The sequence below is a fragment of the Ambystoma mexicanum genome, chromosome 1q (assembly GCF_040938575.1).
Source record: "Ambystoma mexicanum isolate Mex_15411 chromosome 1q, UKY_AmexF1_1, whole genome shotgun sequence".
Lineage (NCBI taxonomy): Eukaryota > Metazoa > Chordata > Amphibia > Caudata > Ambystomatidae > Ambystoma > Ambystoma mexicanum.
Window position 1 is genome coordinate 799,298,401 of NC_090922.1, and position 22,957 is coordinate 799,321,357.

At 46.7% G+C, this 22,957-nt stretch overlaps 1 protein-coding gene across 3 annotated transcripts in view; it reads left to right on the forward strand.

The window, feature by feature from the left end:
• Positions 1 to 22,957, forward strand: part of ABL2 (ABL proto-oncogene 2, non-receptor tyrosine kinase) — a 537,261-nt gene that overhangs the window by 323,438 nt on the left and 190,866 nt on the right. For all 3 annotated transcript variants that reach the window (XM_069641390.1, XM_069641389.1, XM_069641391.1), the window contains exons 6-7: positions 16,889 to 17,066; positions 17,875 to 18,059. In XM_069641390.1, coding sequence (XP_069497491.1) covers positions 16,889 to 17,066; positions 17,875 to 18,059 — 363 coding nt within the window. The remainder of the gene's footprint in view (positions 1 to 16,888; positions 17,067 to 17,874; positions 18,060 to 22,957) is intronic.

A 22,957-nucleotide genomic window follows, 5' to 3' on the forward strand; every position in this document is an offset into this window, starting at 1 on the left:
AAAGGACGTTCCTGACCTGGCATTGCCGGAAGAAGGCCAAAGAACAAATTGGTCAAAGAACAAGCCAAAAAATCTTGTGGAACGGCCATGTTAGAACACTAGCCACAGTTTGTAGCCAAACGCAGTAAACGTGAGTGGGCTAAATAAAAACATAGAAAAATTGATAGAATGCTGCCACCAGCTTGTCTTTGGGGAAATTTAAAAGTAACAAAAAATCCTTTCAGTGTTAGTCTAGGGGTTAAAAAAGTATTCCCATTGCACTGCATTTGAAGATACATTGTGTAATATGAAAAAGTTATCCAAAACAGCGAACATGGAAAAGACAAAAGGGAAACATAGTTTCCCAGTACTAACAGTCAGTAGGGCTAGTCATTTTCTGCATAACAAATGAGCAAAAGGTTACTGAAGTCACTTCACTGTAAAAAGTCAGGACAATGTGTAAAAACAAAAGTACAAAGCGTGGGGCTCTACAGAAAATGGAGGACAAGTTGCTGAAAGAAAAAACATTCCCAACCACCACCTTGTTGAAATGGTGGAACTTTTGGCAGAAACAAAGAATCTGGTCTTACAAGACCCCACTTTGTGCTGGATAGCTGCAACTGCAGGGGTAGGGTCTTGTTCCACAAGTCGAGGGCCTGTGGAGTACCAAGTCTGAATTCAGGACGGTGACCAATGCAGCGAGGAACCTCATGCGGGAGCTGGTCCGTCCACCGATAGTGCAGGGATGTTTCCTAAGGCTTCCAACGGCACTTTGCCAACTTGTTGTTCCCACTTTTTCATAGGTCGAAGCACCAATATATGCTATCTTTGGATCAGCAAAGGAGCAGGGCTTCGCTCGGACGGTTGAAGACCATGCTGGTTGGCTGCAATTTATTTCTTTATTACATTTATTACACGGCCAAACCCTTAGGTATCACGGCGAGGTTACAGACGAGTTGTTGCAATATTAGACAGTGACAATTATAGCGAGGGTTACAGTCAGAAAACAGTCAAAAGCATATTTACAATGCATTTACAAGAAGATGAATAGTACGAAGGTGGGGCAATGATGAGTCCTGGGTCTTCAGCAGGATTCTTCTCTTCAAAGGGTTCTTGGTGATCTGAAGAAGGCCTGCAGTAGTACTCCTTTTATCCTAAACTTGAGCTGGAGTCTCCAAAGAACCCACCGATAGTGAGGGCCTGGACCTTTCAAACTAGCAGGGGGTGTCCAGTCATGAGCAACCTGCACATTGCGTCTTTGCCCAGTAAAGAGCTTGCCATATATTGCAAATCCTGCCTTGAGAGGACGTGAAGGCGACCAAAATTCAAGATGGCTAAAGAACAAGGTGTAATCTCGCGGCATAGCCATTTTAGGTTATATGGTACTTTAAAAGGCATTATGCAGACAAATGCGAAAGTGCACATGAGAATATAAAATATGGTAGAAAATATCTGCTGCTACCAACCCATCCCTAGACCCATCGTGCAAGTAACCATAAAGTTACTAAAATTAGGAGAGTAAGGGATTCAAGTTATGCCTGCCGTATTTTACTGTAAGGTGATGTGTGCAGTGTAAAGCAAACAGGGAATTTTACAACAGAGACTTAGTCCCCCTGCACCGAAATCTATAGGGACTGATCAGTGTGCCCCAACACAGATGAGCTAAGCAAGATAAATAAAGCAAAAAGGCTCTACTTTTCGAAACTCTGCTCAGGTTCAAAACGGTAACATGTGTTGCCCCGATCTGCCATTCCACCACTGCCGCGTATCGTAAAGGGCTGTGGAAATGTTCTCATGCTGTTGTGTGAACCCAGTGTGAATTGAAACAAGATGCGCCAAGTTTCTCGTGCCGCTGTGCGAACCTAGTGCGTTTCAAAAAAAGATGTGCACTAAGTTTCTTGTCGATTTGTGAAACTAGCACGGATCGGGTAAAACGGTGCATAGTTTCTTGTGCCACTGCACGAAACTAACACAGAACGAAAAGATGTGTCAAGTTTCTCGTTGCACTGCGCCAAAACAAGCCTGGTTCCAAAAAAACCAGCACAAAGATTCTTATGTAGCTGCACAAAACTAGCACAGATCGAAAAGAGGACTTGTATGAAGTTTCTGTTTGCGCTACACAAAACCAACATTCAAAACACCACGCGCGGCGTGAAACAGCAAAAAATAAACAGGTCATATTTCAGATGCGGCGGAACCGTAATGCTGATTTCGCGGAACGAATAGAAGTGGATTCCAACTTGCCTGTAGTGGGTATGTGAAATTCAAGCATTGTCGTAAAAGCCATTTTTTCCACTAAGACATAGATGCTGTGCTCCCACTCAGTTTTTTGTCAAAGCTAGACAAAGCATTTCATTTAAAACAGGAAATGAACCTTCCTGCCTTTTCAAACCCAAAAGTGAATTGCAATTTGCAATTTTATTAATAATGTGGTACAGTTTTTAAATAAACGTTACACATAATTAAAACATGAATTGGAAGAAGAAAAAAGTAAATGAAAATAAAACACAAAATAATAGATGAGTAAACAGTTCAAAGCATCTCATACCTATGTACTTCCTAATTGGAATATAATCAAATACGGTCATAGGAGAGATGCTTGCTGCACTATAGCCAAAATATCTTTTCCACTTCTCTGGATGTTATTTTAGCATTCCTCAAAGTACAGTACACCTACAGAGTTCGCGCATCTCACATCTAACATTGCTTCACCACAACTACATTTATTAAAGTTGACTTATAAAACAAAGCTTACGTCCATAGTTCTATCCTGGGCTATCCCATTGCCCAGGAGTTAATGGGACTTTCTGTGTTGGTTTTGCAGGTACTCAGAGTTGTAAGCTGCTCTTAAATGGAGATACCCAGGAGATTTTCAATTTTGAGCCAGACATTAAACATAGAGATTAGTACCTTGAGGCTTTGGGAGTTAATACAGTGAGACCAAAACATGGGATCTCTAATAGACTCCAAGTCTTGTACATAATTTCTGTAATATAAATGGTGCATATCTATCATACTACCGCAATCTGTTAGTATGTGTTTTGCGGTTTCTTTAGTCGTTCCATTTTTACAGATGCAGCAAAATCTTTCCAAGGAGGACAGATGACTATGTGCACTTCTATTTGTCAAGACATGTAAATTGTCCATCCTCAGTAATAGGATGAATCGTTTTAACTTACTTGAAGGGCAAGGATTCAAATAGCTCTGCATGCGTTTAAATGAATATAGCATATAGTGTATGTTTTGAGTATTTTCGAAGCTTACCAATGTGTTTGTAATTTTCAAGCCAGTACCAGAAATCAACCTTTTTGATAGAGCTATTTTTGCGTGATGACTGAAACCACCACTGCTGGTGGTCCACCATTTCTCCCGCAGGAAATTTTCTGTTTCATCTTTAAGATGATAGTGTGTGGTTTCCTTAGAGATTTCCTGGTAAATAGCCCTCATAAGGAGATTCTCTGGGTTGTTGCTCATACTTGGGTACATTTCGGCTCTCTTTTTCAGAACTATAGATTTTAAAGAAGATAGACCCACCTAGAGTCTTATAAGCGCCATCAGTGTGGATTGTGGAAGCCCTAGTATTCTCCGCCAGAATTTACCCTCCACAACTTGCAGCCAATTCAGATCGATCAATAGGAGTGCCTCAAGACCATAGACTAACATGGGTGCCAGAACCTGTGTATAAAGTTGGCGAACTCCGCAAAGAGTAAAACCACAATTTCTGGTCGCAAATTGACTTATCAAAGATGTTATTTGGGCGGCCCTGATTTTACGTGACTGAATGCATGAATTGTATTCCCCCTTGACATCTACCTCTATACCTAAATACTTATATTGTTGTGTATATTTCATTTCGGCTTTGTGGACTAGAAGTCGGGGACGGGCGATCTTTCTACCAGAGAATACCATTACCTGGGTTTTTCCCCCAATTGATTATCAGGCCTTCACTCTCTGCGTAATCCCATAAGAGTTTAGCTGACGTTTGGAGTCAACTAAAAGTGTGGTCCATAATTATAAGATCGTCCGCATAGGCCAATACTAGACAATGGGCGGCTCTGATAGCAGGTGGACAATTATGTTCAGCAGATATGATTGGGAGGTCATAAGTAGATAAATGGTATAGAAAAGGTGCTGTCATGCAACCCTGCTTAACTCCTCTGTTCTGTGAAACTGGGGCCATCCTGTTCCCCTGGCTATCCAGCCTAAGTGCAACAGTATTTTCCTGGTTAAGTAGTTTTAGATAATGAGTTTGTAAGGGCAGCCCAGATGTTCTAGTTTAGCCCATAGCTTTTCTCTCCGAACTAAGTCGAAGGCGGCTTGAAAATCATCGAAAAGGGCATACAAAGGAGGATTACCAATTTTCATGGCCTTCGTACGTAACATGTCCAATTTTGTATCGTTGAGTATCCTTTCCTAAAGCCACTCTGGAAACAATTCAGTATTCCAGCATTGGCAACCCATTCCTCCAGTTTCTCTAAAAGTAATGACACAAACATTGTACCTGTGCAGTCAAGAATGGATAAAAGCCTGAAATTACCGGGATCCAGCTTGTTGCCTTTCTTAAAGATTGGAACTAGAAAGGCTATCTGCCATGACTTCCTTCTGCTAGAATTCTTTCGAACAGGATTTTCAGGAGATTGGGCCAGAATTCAGGTTTGCTTTTCATTGCTACATTTGCTAAGCCATTGGGACCTGGTGCACGTGAGGATTTAAGGGTTTTAATTTTGAGGATTCAATGATCAGGTATACTAAATGGAGATACCAAAGGTGTCATTTCCACTACGGGCAAGCCAACCTAACTATGAGGAATGTTACGGCTGGCTAAAATGTCTGTCCACTGTTTGGCTCCTATAGGGTTGATCATAGCAGTTTTCCCACTTCCCCTGGCTTGCCCAAGCATAGCTCAAATGCTTCTCGAGTTTTTAGAGCACATGGTATGCACCATATTCTGCCAACGGTTGATCTTCTGTAGGGTTTTCCTAGACTTAATCCAGGTTGTGTACTTATTTTTCAGAGACCTGCAAACAGAATGATACAGGTCAGGTGATCAACTGTTTTTTTTTTTAGCCCTGCAAATTGCAGCTCTAAGGTCCCTTTTTGCATCCCTCATGGTTTTATCATAGAGTTCAGGCGACTTATCTTTAACTATCACGCTAGTCGGGGACGTGACCAGCATGCGAGAGCGGAGGACGTGAGCCTCGTGTGCTCCGCTGGCCGTTGATGAAATCCTGATGAAATATCCTGGCTGGCGGTACGAATTGAGACAAATTTTGACGCACGGTAATGTGATTGCCTCCTGGTGCCCTGATCAAAGGGACATAACTCCAATTTCATCCTCTCCGCAATTATTCGCCGAACAGAATTTACGTGGCCCCAAGGACAGAGCCTCACAAGATGACCGCCGGAGTGAGACGGAGGAGGGGGTGACTGGTAGAGAGTGCCCCGTCGCGGGATATCACTGAGAGGAGGCACCGTGGTGAAACCCGGACCGATGCAACTGTGGCGGATGTGATCCAGCCCTGAGACGCACTGCTGGGGGACGGGAAGACGTCCCCAAGCTGTGCTCCAGCTTTGCTGGCTCCCACGCCCGGGAATCCATCCTTCCACTTGAGAAGATGGTGACCGCTGCAGTACTGGATTGTGCCCGAAACTTGGGTAACTGCCGGGCCGGATTGCCAACCAGCATCCGCCAATCGACCGGTGAGGAGGGGACGGTGCTCCCAGCTGACGAGACCAACAGAGCTCTGGTGCACAGGTACGTGCTACAAAAGAATAGGCCCCTGGATGGGCTTGCGACTAGTGCAGAGGCGCACAGAGCGGACCCTGGAGGTGCGGGATCCTAATAGCAGTTGGAACCCCCTCCCGGAGGGGCTCGAAACACCCCCCCTCAAACAATGCTGCCTCTATTCCAGTGAGGGGATAGTGGACATTTATAAGACATACAGGCTTGTCACTGAGTACCCACTACCACTCTGAGACGGACTAAACCCTTCCCACAGCACTGAAAGGCGGCGAACGGGGGGGGGATCTTACAAAAGAGAGCCCCCCACCCTCATAGACTCTGGCAAAGGGCACACATGTAAATAAATGCTGCCGCATTCAGTATCTCTACTGAACGCCCAGTCCCATGGGGACACCATCGGCAACCGCAGGACCCACGAGACTCCTGGAACAAACCTGCAAAGGCGAGAGGCGGACCTCCCGAGGTGTTGACCTGGACCCCAACCGTCGCGTGGGCAGACACTACTTTGGCCCGCTCCGGGGGGTGGGGCGGCCCTGGATGCTCAACGGAGCTTCTATACCCCACCTAAACACAGAAGTGGCGGTGGGCCACCCTGACCAATGACCAATAACCGCACCGCCCGTTTAGTGCACTGATCAACCACTGCGACAGACCTGCACCAGTGTTGTGCCCACGTGCTTCAGCTGTCTCCCCTCCAACATACCCAAAAGACACCAAAAGGAGGATAGCAACACTGCGACCAGCCACTGGCGAGGACATACCCCCCAGTGAGACCCACTAACACCATAAAGGTGATGAGGATACCTGGGACTGGAAGACGACACCCCAGGGCCGCCAGGAGAAGAAGACAATCTGTATCGGACTTGCCCAGCAGGGAACCCCCAGAACACACCCGAGTGTCCCAGTGGCAAAGGGGCACGGGGCGTACCGGGTCAGCACTGCCCTCATCCCATCAGGGGATAACACTGCAGATGACCTTGTGACCAGACAAGATACAGACAGCTGGCCCCCCCACCCCCTGCCACGCATCAGTGGAAGGTCCGGAAGACCATAACTGCCATGGGGCATCACGCCCATAAGGTAACCGTTGCTGGGCATCTAATCACTGCGAAAGGACCACTAAGACACTCAAACCTGTGGGTAGCCCGGAGACGAAGAAATCACACATCCTGTGCCCACTCATCCCGACGTGTCGTTCCAGACTGGGTGCACCGCCGGATGCAGAGATGGGCAAGGATAAAAGCAAGAAAACCACAACAGAACACTATGGACCAGTATTCCATGAGCTCCTCTGCCACACCTTCGGATACGGGAACACTACAGACCTCAACACCACCAGAGGACTCCCTGACATTGAAGGACGTGATGGCAGCCATCGCCATATCCTGCTCCTCGATGGAGAAAAAGATGGACGGCATTTCGGAGGAGGTGTCCTTTCTCCGCCATGATCTTCAAAAACTCACGGCCTGCACAGGAGAAGTGGAGAATCGAGTGTCCGGTGTGGAGGACGGACTCGGCGGGGTACGGCAGCAACTATCACAGGCGCTAACACGCCTTAAAACGCTGGAAGCATCTGTGGATGAGAGTGAGGGCCGATTGCGCAGAAGTGACATCCGCATACGGGGCCTTTCAGAAAATTCAGTATGGAACAATGGCTGGCTGACCTGTTTGCGCCTAAGACCCTCTCAAAGTTCTTCACCATTGAACGGGCGCACAGGATCCCAGAGGGAAGACCAATCCCTGGATCGTCCCCAAGAACAGTCATAGCCAAGCTACTGAATTACTGTGATCGGGATGCAATACTGCAGATGGCCCGAACAAAGGGGGTTGATCACTTACAATGGCAGCAAGATTGCCTTTTTCCCGGACTACACGCTAGAGGTTCAACAAGCCAGACAATCATTTGAACACCTTAAAAGGAGGCTACATTCATATGAATGTGAAGTATGGACTGCTGTTCCCGGCCCACCTCAGGATACAACACCAGGGCACCACCGTCCACTTCACTGACCTGCAGGAAGCATGGAAATGAACTGAAAGTCACATTGATGGGAACTGGTCGGTGCCGTCCCCCGGGCATAGACCACGCCAGGAAAGACCCCCGAGACGGCCCATCCCACAATAAATGCCACAGCTGGAAGGAAACGCAGAATGAGGAGGACCGTCATACACCAGATGTCAACGAGGCATGGCAGCTACTCACCAGCCGAGCTTGGTAGATCACCACCCCGCCTGCCATTGGCCTCACCAACACCGTAGCTGCCACTGCACTTCGACATCGGCGGCCATGCTGGCTGCTAACGACCCCCCCCCCCCCTGGCAACTATGAGACAGTAAGTACCGGAGCCGACTGAGTTAGGAGAGTTTATTTAGTTAACTAACGCTGTAGCGCCAGTTCCCCTGCACCACCATGTTCGGGACGACAGATACTTCAGACTGCCAAACACCTATGTCCGGTTCCAATCACTGCTGCCCCGACTGATCACCATGTTTCAGATGGCAAACGCACCAAACAATCACCACACACGACACCACACCTGTCAGAACAAATCCCTCAAAGCAGAGCACCACTGACCATATAATGGCCGAACAAAACCCACCAACAACTTCAGATGGCCTTAAATCCCTCAAGTTCCTCACATGGAATGTCAACGGCATGGGATCAAGCATTAAGCAACGCCTTGTAGTCCAATTCCTGAATAGACGTTCCCCCGACGTGGCCCTCCTCCCTGAAACCCATCTGGCGGGCTCCACCTGCCAGTTTTTCCGCAGAACTAATTATCGTCTGGGGTTCCATGGAGGGTATAGCATGGGCTCCCATGGTGTCCTGATACTCCTACACAAACGTCTCCCATTCGAGCTGAGCGGGGTGGAACAGGACCCCAATGGCCGATTCGTGTTGGTGCAGGGCACCCTTTGGGGGAAATACTAGCCATATACTCCCTGCCCGGGTTGGGGGGGAAGGACTGCTGGGAGAGGTGACCACCATACTAGCTAAGCACCACCGGACTTGTGGATCCTGGGAGGAAACTTTAACAATGTGCTTTGCAACACCCGCGACCAAACCCACATTCGGAATTGTAACCTCCATATACCCACCAAACTGCCCACCTTTTCATCAGCACTAGGCCTAAGCGACGTGTGGAGGGAACTCCACCCCACAGAGCAGGGCTTCTCCTTCCATTCAAGGGCCCACGCATCCCTTTCTAGGCTGGACTATTTCTTTCTTCCAGCCTCCAAGACGTGTAGAGTCCTTGGAGCTGAACTGCTCCCCAGAGGTATCTTAGATCACTTTCCCCCGGAGATGGCGATTAGTACGAATAGACCACAACCCCCCAGGATGTGGAGATTCAACAACTATCATCTCCGCCTCCCCGAATTTGTAGAGTTCATCACTGAGAAATCGGAAGAATACTTCGAAATAAACGCAGGCTACGTTGAGGCCCCTATCACACTATGGGAAGCACATAAGGCAGTGCTTAGAGAGGAGTCGATCGCCTGGACAAGTAATCGACAGAAAGAGCATCATAGGAAAGTGACCGAGGCAGAGGGGGAAGTGGAAAAATGGGAAACTAAATACGTACTAGATGCCTCCCCAGAAATACATCGCTCTCTGTTAAAGGCCAGGGAATCCCTTCACAACACTGCACTAGACAATGCAAAACATGCGCACAGGGAATCAAGGACCAGAGTCTGAGTGTGGGGACAAGGTGGGCAAGTTATTGGTCTGGTTGGAGAAACGGGAGGAGGGGCATAGATATGTCAGACAGATCGATGACAATGGGAACAGCATGGTCCAAACAGACTCTGATATTGCAGAAGCATTCGTCAAGTTTTATGCCAATTTGTATAGGGCCCCAAAAGTCCCGTCCTTCCTGGACGAAATCATGATCCCACAAATATTGGAGCAACAAAGAACTTGCTTCGATAGAGACCTAGAGGAAACCGAGATAGCGGAGGCCATAGTCCAGCTACAAACCGGGAAGACGCCGGGTCCTAACGGGTTCCTGGTTGAAACCTGGAAACGACTGGGCAGCGATAAAATGGCAACACCCCTCCATAATATGTTCCTCACAGCCAAGGAACGGGGCTCTCTCCCAAGGGACCTGAGAAAGGCCTGCATTGTGGTAATCCCCAAGCAAGGGAAACCCCCCGAATTATGTGCATCCTACAGACCGATATCACTTATTAATGCGAAGGCAAAGTTCTCGCTAAAGTGTTAGCCACTAGGCTCCAATCGCTTATATCCTCCTTGGTCCATCCAGACCAGTGTGGCTTTATGCCACAAAGGTCGACCAGATTGAATTTACACCGACTCCATTTATTGCTCGAACACGCCCCAACTCTCAAACTGCCACTTGCCCTTTTGGCATTCGATTTCGCGAAGGCGTTCGATTCAGTGACATGGGGACTTCTGTGGGCAACGATGCAACGCGTGGGGATTGGAGAAACCTTTATTGAATGGGTCCAGCTTCTATACGAGGAACCACAGGCGGTGGTCAGGGTAAACGGCTGGTCCTCCAAAACCTTTCCACTGGGCAGGGGCACGAGGCAAGGTTGCCCGCTATCCCCCCTCCTCTTTGCGCTGGCAATTGAACCATTGGCTCTATGGCTTCGACAGGTCACCACATGGCAGGGATTCCAATGGCCGGAGGGGCAAGAAGATGGGGTTTCCCTCTATGTAGAAGGACCTGCTGCTCTACCTGAGCGATCCAGAACATGCAAGTCCGATAGTGACCAGAATGCTGATAGCCTTCAGAGAGTTTAGTGGTCTAAAGGTAAACTGGGGCAAGTCAGTCCTCTTTCCAGTTAAAGGAGGAGCCCGGGCAATCCCACGGGGTATTCCCTATCGAGTGGAGAGGGAGGGATTCAGCTACTTGGGCATATGGATTTCCGGGAGTGTCTCGACCTATTTGCCCTGCAACTTACACCCACTGATCGATCGCTTTGCTGACAACGTGAGGCACTGGAAGCTGCTTCCCCTCACGATAATGTACAGGGCTGCGCTTTTTAAGATGTTGGCACTTCCACGGTTTGTATACGTACTACAGAATGCACCACATGCAATACCAGACTCAGAATTCGTCCAATTGGAACGCCTCCTTAGGAGGTTGATATGGCAGGGCGGACAACCCTGTATCGTGTTAACAACGCTGCAGAGATCCATCTGGGAAGGGGGCATTGGCCTGCCACACCTACGATCCTATTATTGGGCCACCCAGTTGCAGGTAGTGAATGACCTCCTCCATGGAATCTAAGAACTCCCACATATCAGGGCGGAGATGTCCGTCGCACAGGATACCCCGCCCCTCGCCATACCATATCATAACCTCCCCAGAACCCCTTCGCAAACCACCTCTGCGCATACTGCAGCTATCTGGAGGCAGGTACATACACACATTGGCTGGGAGAACAGACTAACCTTAGCACAAACACTATGGCATAATTATATGCTTACCGAAGTGCAGGAACTTGCAATGAAGACCCGCTGGATCACGGCAGGGAAAACCACAGTCGGGTATGTGATAAAGGATGGCTCCATTCTTTCTTTCAATCGAGGCACTGAAACAAAAATTCAGAATTCCTGAAAATGAGCACATCCACTACTTGCAATTTAGGCACGCCCTTAATGGTCATGGGCTGGCACTCGCCGAAAGCACCAGAGTGCTCCCCCCTGGAACGCAGCCTCTTTCCATAATTCATTCCCACCAAAGTCACATCAATCTTATACAAAGTCATAACTGCATTCGCCACACCGGAACTGGCCAGCCTTAAGACCAAATGGGAGAGGGATGTGGGCCCCATGAAACCGGAGGACTGGATCCAGGTACTCATGCACCCACGCGAGATTGCTGTAGACTCCAAAATCGGAATGGTGCAACTTAAGATACTACATCAAGTCTATTATCCTCGTGTTGCCCTGTTCAGATGGGGACGAGCACCGGACCCCAACAGTTTGAGATACCGGGAAGAGGAGGGCACCTTCTTCCATTTGATCTGGGAATGTCCTCGGATACAAACCTTCTGGACACAATGCTGTCGTAGACTGTCCGGGGTCCTGGGACGCACAATAGAATTGGTACCTGCAAAAATGCTGCTAGCGGTCCCAGATGAAAATGATCTGAACAAGTGGGAAAGAATCTTTATCTAATGCACTGGGTTTAATTAAGGGGGACATAGCGCAAAAATGGGGCGCCCCGGATGCTCCGATCCTGGCCCAGTGGGCTGCCGAAATTACGTCTGTGCAGCGAAAGAACATAGAATATATACTGCACGGGGATGCCCAGCCGAAGCTGCCAAGATATGGGGAAAGAGGGAGGAGGAAATGGACGGCGAGAGACTGGGTAAAACGAATGGGAATAAATGTGGTGTGCACAATGATGCAATGTTTGGCCAAACAGTTGTGGACTCAAGAAGCGACAAAACAAACTATACGGTCCGGACAAGGCGGCGGGAGGGACCGGGGTGTTGAGTGGGTGGGGGAAAAGGGCCTGTATTTTGTATGTTGTACATTGTTATTGGAAAAATAATAAAACGTGTTATTAAAAAAAAAAAGAAAAAAAAAACGATCACGCTAGTCGCCGGTGTAGCATGAGTTGAAGAAAAAAAGAAAAAGAAGCAATCTACTCTTCAATGTTATTCATGGTTTGAAACTGATCAAGATCGTCTGTGCAAAGACTGAGCCATATGGGATGCTTTGTTGATATATTTTTCTGACCAGTGAATACAAGTCCCAGGGTGGTTATTGTCATGTTGCCCAAAGGCTTAGCTTTCTGTTCTACGTCATCAACCTTATATGTTAAGGTGAGTGAACAGTGGTCACTCCACCAATTCAAGTTGATCTTCGTATCTATCACTCTCGAGGCCATATCTGGACTTACAAATATGTAGTCTAACATGCTTTTAGACCCACTACTTTGCCATGTATGTTTACCTGGGTTGTCACTTGGTGTTCTCCCATTGATCAACTCCAAGTCCCATTTGCTAAGGAAACTCAGCCAGCACAGCCCCTCAGGATCTTCAACATCATGTATCATGATACTTTTAGGGTTAGGTGAGGGATTAATGGAGGTATCCTTGAAGCCTTTAATGTGACAATTGAAGTCCCCAGTTATTACAACCATTTTATTCCCAGATACCAATGTCCATGAAGCAAGCAAATCGTGGATAGCTTCCTGAATGGACTCAGTTGCATTACCTCCTGGCGGGCTATACAGTCTAATTAAGAGAATTCTTTCATTGGTGGCTCCATATAATCAGCAATTTTTTTATCTGCAAGATTAGTACCAATACAGCGCGATTTAACAGTATGTCTAATGCTTATGATTAGGCCCCCATGCGGTCTTCCCCTTTTTGGCCAAAGACTGATAGATTGTGTAGCCATTAAGTGTGAAGGATGAGGTCAGCCATATTTCCTGTAAACATATACAGGAATGGCTAATGAGGGAATGTAGTGAACCCGTAGGGGAAAACAAATGCTTAAAATGTATGCAGTTCCATGAGACAATCGCAGAGTCTCACTGCGGGTTCACAACCTTAGGTAAACGGGCTGCAAGCCAGGTTAAGACTTTGTGAATGTCAACGATCTGGGTCTGTTCACCCTTAGGTAACGGCGGGGAGCATACTAGTTCTTGTGTTTCCACCATGTTCTTCTTGGGCCATTTCGGATATTCCAGTTCAGGATCAGCGTCTATTTTGATGTCCACCACATGTAAGCTCTCCTTAAAACTGCATCATTTGGGCCGAGGAAAGGAATTTGCAGTGGATTGCAGATACATTTTTATTAGTCACTTGCAAGAGTTCAATGAAATGGAAGTCTTCTGATCTTAGTACGCGCAACTGTGGTACTGAATGGAGTCTTACCATTAGCTCAGACCTTGCTAACCAACTTAGCGCATTTTGCTGGTAAAGATTTTTGATAAGACATATACGATTACCATACTGAGTGGCCACCTTATCTTTACTCGGTTCATTTGGTTTAATGTAAGCCACTTCCACCACGGAAGTATCTTTGAGTTTTTTGTTTGGTGTGGAAGAATTCTTATCTTGTTCGTCAAGATGTATAGTCCCCGGATCAGGCAGGTCTCCGTCGTCTCTATAACTCTCGTCTTCACTATCACAGAGGAGCCAACTGGTTAGGTAGCCCACCTTCTTGTCATTGCGTTTTTTCGCTAATGCTACTTTTTTCTTTGCCTTTTTAGGGTTCTTGCACAGGGGTGCTATCTCAAGTAGTGCTGAAGCCACCACGCATGGTTTCTTGCTCATGGCGGCTCTTTTGGCTAGACTCTGCTGCTTGCATGAAAAGAATACTTCTGATGTGTCCGTTCCATTTGGTTCAGCATCTTTGACTGGATGCTTTAAAGGTTCTTTTCCAGGGGTTAATACTTTGGCTCAATCCAGTGGTATCAGACTAATTGTGGTTTCGAGTATGCAGCCACACATTTTAAGCAAGATATTAAGGGCGAACTGGAGCGAGGCCATAGATGATTGCAATTCTGCCAAGTTTGAGGGGCTGGCAGAAGATGCATTACTTACTTCAATGTCTCTTCCGTCTGTGGAGGGATCCACCTGTATATCCAAATTAGGGGAAGCTGACAGTCTCACGGATTCATCCCTCTGAGGTAGGGGTATCTCCAATGGTTTCATGATTGCTGGTGTCATAGATATCTGCATCGACAGGCAGAGCTCCAGAAGAGAGTTATTATCGATGTCACCATAATTCGAATAGTCCTGAGGATTTGTGTTGTTAACCACTACCACCTCAGCTTCGTCCATAGCGGTAGAATTATTTTCAGGGTGAGCATTGGCAGGAAAAAAGTCTGTGATTGAGCCTTTAACTAAAGGTCCTTGCTTTTTCGGTTTACCCTTGGTCATCACGCTGCCGTCAATATGCGTGTTGTTTTTATTATTACTCTGGCGCAGGTTGTAACTTGCTTGCTGCCCTTCTTCCGCGGCGGCATATAGCAGGCTCACTGACCACTACTTTGTTACGGTAACTGTATACACAGTGTATTTAAGGTCACCGTCAGAATGTTAAGCAAAACAACACTTATGGAATGGCTGCCACAGTTTGACTGTACAAGTTAATAAGAGCTACAGTCTATTCCTCGGTAGCCTCCCAATTTGCGCTGCGTGTCCAATGGGTTAATCTGCCTCACAGCGTGACAGATTGTATTTCACCGTTTCTGGCTATAAAGTAGTCAGAGAGAGGACCATAGACCTAGAGCCCGATGAAACAATCAAAACTAATAAGTCTTGCTGGTATACTAATGCAGTCTCGATGTAGCTAGATTCAAAGAGCAAACAAGCTCAGGTGAGATACCCCCAACGTTATACCGCAAGCATTGTAATGTTATAGGTAAGGCTTCAATTGTTGAAACTGCTTGTGTGTGGAACTCGTAGGTTCTAATACAAACCAGCCCGATATGTGGACCTAAATTGCTCTAGTGCCTTGATGTTAAAACAATTCTTCGGCGGGCAGGATCAAAGGGAATATTCCCTGCAGCCTCCTGCTTGCATCCGCAGTATGTGGCCTCGTAAGTGCTTGAGCACTCAAGCCGCGTCTAAGCCCCTCTACAATGCCAGGGAGGGGCCGGCAGACAGACTTTGCGCTGTCACACCTGTAGCTGCCCAAACCCGGCATCTTGCTATAAAGCAGCAACAGCAATCGAAACAGTCCGTTGCCTGGAAAGCTCACCTATGCCGGCCTATATAGTTGATTGTGAGGTGATGTGATCCAACTGGTCAACCGCCCTTGCAGACTGCCAGCGTGACTCCTTGGGTGCAGGCACCAACACCGACTCCACAGCATCACAGCGGCCACCAGGAGCGGGGTGAATGCGGTTCTCAGGATCAAAAACGGGATCACTGACTTCTCAGCGTAGTTGCTCGCTCGTATTCGAGGAAAGGACCCTCAGCCAACATGGCTAACGCGCAGAACGCAGTGAGAGTGTGAAGCCGCACCTCCAAGTCTGAAACGAATGCCGCTTCCGACACCAATCTCGCTTTGTGGTATTATTGCACTCAAAAGTGAATTGCACAATTGGTCTCCAAAATCTGGATGTCAGCAAGGGCTCATAAGTTTCACATGGGGGGAATTTAGGACTTATGGTAATCGTATCGCCTGTTTGTCTCAGGGTAGTACCTTCTGATGAATAAGCTTTCAAAATGTCACTGCATGGTGAACTGTATCCTTGAAAGGTAGTCTTTGAGGAAGATTACCCCCTATCCCCAAAGAGGGTATACATAATCATCTAGCTAGAGCAGGCATTTTTTATTGGAACACTACTATAGAGCCACAAAATGTAACACTGCGCATACATTTTGCATACACTTCTCTCTGGACTCAAATTCTAAAGAGGATGATCCGTTAGAACAGACTGCCCCGCACAACTTAATTGTTCAATTCTTGCAGTTATTATTGGCTCAGAAGAGTTCATCATTTTAAGCCAGCAATCCTGCCAGAATTAGTGCTTGTTTGTCTCCCAAGTATGGTGTAAATGGTTGGTATGTAAGAGTAAGACAAAGTTGCTCACTGTAGTAAATATTGCACTCCTAGTCCACAGTCTTATTTCTTTCAAAGTATCCATGCAAATAGTTGTAATAAACTGACTGCCAATGTAAACTGGGAATATGCGTGAGGGCGTGTCCTACAAAGTGTGATGTGGTCACGCATGTGCACAGGCACCATTTGTTTTCATCTAGAATGCTGCCCCACCTAATGCTCTGGTCCGTTCTCCTTCCTGGGGATGGAGTCAATCTGCCAATATGGAGTACAAGGGACTATGGACTAATAGTACAGTTGTCACTACATTGAGTAACTTGTTCTTTCTGCTTGAGCCTTTGAGGGAATGCCTTTTTGAAGCTGGCCTTGTTCAAAGGCTTCCTTCCTGGAGCATCCAATGAGTTTGGTATTGGTTGAGACAATTGTTCGGTATGTGCAGCTTTTTATCTAGACATGCTTTTATCATCTGAATATCGAATGGTGAATTCTATGGCAAGTATACGTTTCTGACATTTTTTGTGATTGTCTTTATTTTACTCTTATTCTTCCCTACTCTATATCTTGGTCTCTCTTGTCTTAATTAAGATGTCTGCCACCCACTTACGCACCAACACCACAATGCTGCGGGATATTTACTGTATTTTCTCATCCTTTGCTGCTAGGCGTATGCACGCTGGAGCCACCTTTCTATATTGTGACAGAGTACATGCCATTCGGTAACCTTCTGGATTACCTCCGCGAATGTAACCGTGAGGAGGTTAGCGCTGTTGTACTCTTGTACATGGCAACACAGATCTCTTCTGCCATGGAGTATCTGGAGAGGAAGAACTTCATTCACAGGTGAGAAAAGTAACTGCTGAAGCTGATCTTGCCCATTTGCCTTGTAGTTTGTGATGTCATCACAGGACAAAGGAAGGTGCAAGCTCATTGCTAAATCTTCAGATGAAGCAAAATATGTTGTCGTAAGATAGATGACCACAGGAAGTACTTTGGTTTACTGATAAGGGATTTTTCATACGTTTTTCACCTTTTGGAAAACCCTTGACTGTGGTTGCCACCTGCAGCATTATTGGCACCTAGCAAACTTAACAATATTGCATGTGGTAAGGGCCAGGGTGGGTTTCTATGGTGCCCATGTCTAGTATGGGAAAGTGGCCCAGCAGAAAGGGAAGTCTCACTCTGTTACTGGTTCTGCCTGTTCATTAGGCTTGAAGTGTGATAGTAAGACCTACTTTCCGAGTCTTTACAAATTAATTGGTAGATGTGAGACACAATTAGAAATCAAGTATAGTTGCACTGTCTGAAAGCCTAGATAAAAACAAACCAAACAATCACCTGTATCTCTTTTTATGTTGTGCATATGAGGCTCAAGCAAATTATAATCTAGGCTTCTTAATTGTTGGACCTTTTTACAGCTCAGACCTTGTTTTCCCTTGACTCACTGTTCCTGTGTTGTCAAATAAACTGCAGTATTACCATATGAAAAATCCATGGAAATCAGGGTTTTCTGCCTTGCCATGTTAATTTTGATGGTCAGAAACGAATGCATTAGGAGCAAATGGGATTCTGCTGTGAGCAGACATGTCACCTTTGTTTTAAAATGTATTTCTTAATTGGATTCTCACAGCTGTCATTCCTTTTATTGCAGGGATCTAGCAGCCCGCAACTGCTTGGTTGGAGAGAACCACGTGGTTAAAGTGGCCGACTTTGGCTTGAGTCGACTGATGACTGGAGATACATACACAGCCCATGCTGGCGCAAAGTTCCCCATCAAATGGACAGCACCCGAGAGTTTGGCTTACAACACTTTCTCCATAAAATCTGATGTATGGGGTAAGGAAAGTCTTTGAAGATTTAGGGGCTAGGAGAACAACGCAAGTCCCTTTGTTCGGCAAACAAACTTAAAGTACAGAATGTGACATTGCACATTTACCCACCATGCCCATAACTGTGGCTAGAATTTCTTGTAAGATTGCACCTGGAAGTGAAGAGTTGTTTTGTGTTCATTGATCAATTTTACTTGCGCTAATAACCGGGGAGACCTCCAGTCCTGTTATTCTGAAGGATATAGTAGTATATATTTTGAATGAGCAAGTTGGACATTCTGCTACTCTTGCAGCGTTTTATTGTATCCTGAATTTGTTGCAACAGCACTGTTAGGATGGATTTTCAGAACCAACCCTGATGAATAGTTCTGAAAGTCCACCCTGTTATAGTGAACAGGGAATTGGCACTTGGGTCTAACCAAAGTCAATCAGTGTAGGTGGTAGAACAATAAGGCTTAAACGTCAGGAATTGTGGGCTGGTGTAATGGCACAATGACACACATACAGAAAGCACTCAAATAAAATTGGAGGGGTTACGTGTTAAGAAAGATTCTTCTTTCTGTTTTCCCTCCATAGACATCAGTGTAACACGCTTCCTTTTGTTATTCTTTGAAACTTACTTGGAGGCAAGTGAAGCCTTTTTGCTTGATTTTTCTTTTTTGCTGGCACTGATCATTCGCTATGGCTATTGGAGCAGGAGAACTGTTCTCCATAATATAATTCCCAAACAAAATAATTTTTGTTTTAATCTGCACACATGACCTTCTTTGAGGTGCAGTCAAGACACTTTGGGCCTCTATAACTTTGCTTTTTGTACCTTTGTGGTTGCTTGCATGATGTGTCCAGGATGGACCGGTGGTAGTGGATACTTTTATAGTGTTTTATTTTTTACATTCTTGTACACTTTTGATTGTTACTGCTCAATGCCTGTTAGGGTGCCAAATACTGTAATATACCACAAGATTGTTGCCTATCCTTTAGCCAGCTTGTAGTTTGACCTTCTTCTGGCCCTAGAGGGACTGCATTTTCCATACACGGTAAGCCTTTCCCAGGAAGAAAAACGCTTTCACAGCCAAAGTGTTGGTCTGTATGTGTGGTCACATGTGAAGTCTGGGTCTTTCTGGACCTAGTGCATATCCGTACAAGCGTGTTTCTGCTGCTGGGCAGATGCAGTGGCCAGGGACTGCCCATGACTGAAATGCACCTGCCAAGTTCTAGTGGTGCAAATCCTTGCCACTGGTGGACTGAGGGCAAATCCAGCCCGGAGAAGAGGGGCGACTCCTGCACCCATTAGACAGATCATCGTTGGAGCCAAGACCCCTACAAAGAAGTGCAGCCTGCCGAAGACCAGAGGATGACACCTGAAGCTGATCAGCATCGACTGCAGTGCCCTCCCAGTGAAGCCCTGCTCCTCTGCCTAATCTCAAGAAAACTGCATGGCCCCTGTGCCGGTGTGAACAACCAGCCTTGAAGGGGAAGGGGAGATGCGGTAAGCTAACCTACCTGTTTCTGTCCTCCAAGGGACTACATGGGTGTTAAGCCCCGTCCCTAAATCACTTTCCTGACTTTGGTCGCTGGATGGCTGGTCAACTATCCCTTCCTAGGCCTATCCTAAGGACTGGGTGTTGGGTAAGATTTTCGCATTGATGATAAATCTTCCTGAACTGTGTCAACCCCAGAACATTTTGCTGAACTGGTAGATTATTTTTCCCTATACCTCAGTGAGTGGGACCCTTTTTCCACACTCTCAGATCCTTTCTCTTTTTATGGGTGTAATTTTTAAGACTCTCCATAGTGTCCTTTTAATTTTTATCCTCTTTGACAACATTTTGGTACATACCTTTTTATTGTTACAGGGTTGCCCTTTGGACTCCTTTTACTTTCTCTGGCTAATCTTGAGAACTACATTTCCCAAGGTTAGAAAGGATATTTCTATTCCTTCTACATTTTGTTAGGTGGTGAAAACCAGCACGCCCCACCTTATGTTGAGTGCTGGGGAGATACAATGTATCCCCTTTCTCACTAGGATTGTAACAATTCTGTTACAGGGACAAGCTTGCCTTAAATGGCTAGTGGCAGTGAACTGTTTTACAAATTCGATGACCCTTTACCGCAGGCTGTTTTCACAACTGCGGTATAGGCACCCAGGGGTGCCAAATTTACCAAAATAGCACCGGTTTCTTTCTTTGGCATTTTTTCGCTCTTCTTGCCCCCCTCTTGGTCTTTCCCCTGCCACCCAAGGTGGGAAAGACCTTTGTGTGATTTTTATCTTCGGCGGGAGACCTCGGTCAAGCCTGTCTAGGCACCAGAGTGTCTGTGAAGGCAGGAAACGAAGGGAGGAGTACAAAACTCTGCAGCCCTTTGTCTTCCAGCCTGCATGTGAGAATCCAGTTCAAACTGGTGGGGGTTGGCTGTTCTGAAAGGAATGCTGCACTTCGAATGGATTGTCTCATCCCACGTATTCCTCATCTTAGATATTCGTATTGCCAGCTTTGCTGCTTCGGAAAAAATGTGTTTGATGTCCCTCGAGGGCTGCCGTAGAGTGTCGATGTCATCTGTAGCATAAATGGCTCAAACCACGTCCGTTGGCTTCAGTTCGGTTTTTCCGAAAGCTTTCGCTTTGTGTGTATGAAAACGGCGCTTCAGTCTTTCGAGTTGTCTTTCTCATCTAATCCTTCTACCCCTAAAACTGGCTTAGAAAAATGCCAGAATTGCAGGAAGAAAATATCCATAACTGATACCCGTCGAGTTTGCCTCTGGTGCCTGGGTCCCGACCATTGAGTGGACGACAAAATGTCTGACCTCTGACTGTCTCCAAACAGCTAGTGGTATAGACACGTCACCTGAATTGGAATTCGATAAACATGACCCAGTTGATCATGCTGACTCAGCATATAGAAATATTATGAATAGGGTGGTGGAGTTCATGGGGTGGAACATAAATTCACCCACCTACGAGCAGGATGACATGATGGACATTCTCAGTCAAGGTCCACAAAAGGATCCTGTTCTTCCTTTTCACACAGCACTTCAGAGGAAGGTTATGGCCGCATGGGAAACCACAGAATCTCGACCAGCGGTAAACATTTTGCTAGGAAATATCGACCCTCATCCTCTGACCCTGACTTTTTAACTAAGCATCCTACACCTGAAAGCTTGGTGGTCCAGGCAGCTACATCCACCAGACAATCTGCGTACCCCTCTATTCCCCCAGATAGGGATGATAAAAGAATTGATGCCCGGTCTTGCTTCTTCGAGCCGTATGGCTTTAAAGTCAACAAATGTGACTTGCACCCTTGCAAGATTCACATACACCCTATAGGATTGTATTAGTGTGGCGGCTGAACAAATACCTGAGGGTGAGGAACGTGACGGTTTCCTTGCGATTGTAAAAGATGGACAGGAGGCTATGGGGGAATGCCTCCAATCAGGACTGGACACTGCTGACCGCATCAGCAGGTCCATGGCATCTAGCACAGTGCTACGCAGGTTTGTGTGAATGAGAAAGTTGGGCTTTGCACCGGATGTGCAGGCCAGACTTCTCAATATGCCATTTGACGGCTTGAGGTTGTTCGGCAGCAAGCGCAGATGAGTTTGGAGAAGCTGCAGACCTCTAAGGCGGCGGCTAAGTCACTTGGCGCCTCCATACTTCAACCTCAGCAACACTCCTATTCAGGCTCGTCTTCCTAGAGGGGTCGTCCTTTTCGTTTTTATTCCTCATTTGGAAGAGGAAGAGAACAGGCTAGTCAAAGAGGAGAAAGAAAATGTCCTCGGGTGGACGAGGAAAGGATGCTAGATCAGCCCCAGCAGCGGCAACTGTCCCCTCAGCAGCTGCTGCAGCCGCCGCAAAGCCACTCTGAGGCCTTGACCCAAAAGACCCTGGTGGGAGGCAGGATCTCTCAGCATCTGAATGAATGGAGGGACATTACTTCAGATGCTTGGGCACTGGAAACGGTAGCTCAAGGTTACTGCCTTCCATTTCAGAAATGGCCTCTGGACCATCCACCGGGATACAACTCTTGTCAAAATTCCAGATCCGCTCCTGTTGCAGTAAATTTTTATCCTGCTAGAGAAAGGTGCAACAGAACATGTACCTGTAGCGGAGAGGAACAAGGGTTGGTGTTCCGCATACTTTCTCATCCCAAAGAAGGACGGAGGATTGAGACCCATCCTGGACTTAAGAAACTTGAACAAGTTACTCAGGAAGGACAAGTTCAAGATGGTAACCCTTTCTCATATCCTTCAGGCTCTCCAACTCCAAGTCTGGTTGGTATCATTGGACCTTCGGGATGCTTACTTTCATCATGTGCCAATCCATCTCAAGTACAGGAAGTACCTGAGGTTCGCAATTAGCAGTTCTCACCATCAGTTTCAAGTTCTGCCATTCGGGCTCACCTCCCCCTGAGGGTTTTCACCAAGCTGATGGTGGTAGTGGCAGCGCGTCTCAGGAGAGGGGGGGATTCATGTCTACCCTTACCTGGACGATTGGTTAATCATGGCACGTTCACCCGAACAGGCCCAGGAACATCTGACCATGACCTGCCACTTCTTTTACACAGATTGGGCTTCTCCCTCACTTACAAGAAGTCAAATATGATACCATTCCAAAGACTCAATTTCATCGGAGCAGTCCTGGATACTTCCTGAGGGAAAGCCTCGCCTCCTGAGGTGAGAGCTCATCACATTCTGCAGATGGTAACAAAGTTCCAGAATGCCCAGCATCTGCCGGCCTTCGATTTTCTGAGGTTGCTTGGCCTCATGACATCCTGCATTTTTCTGGTGCCAGAGGCCAGATTGAGAATGAGTTCCCTTCAATGGGCCCTCACGACTCAATGGTCCCAATTTTCGGGGAATATGTCAGATCTTTTGCAAGTTCCAGCCAGGCTCAAGATCATCTATGGTGGG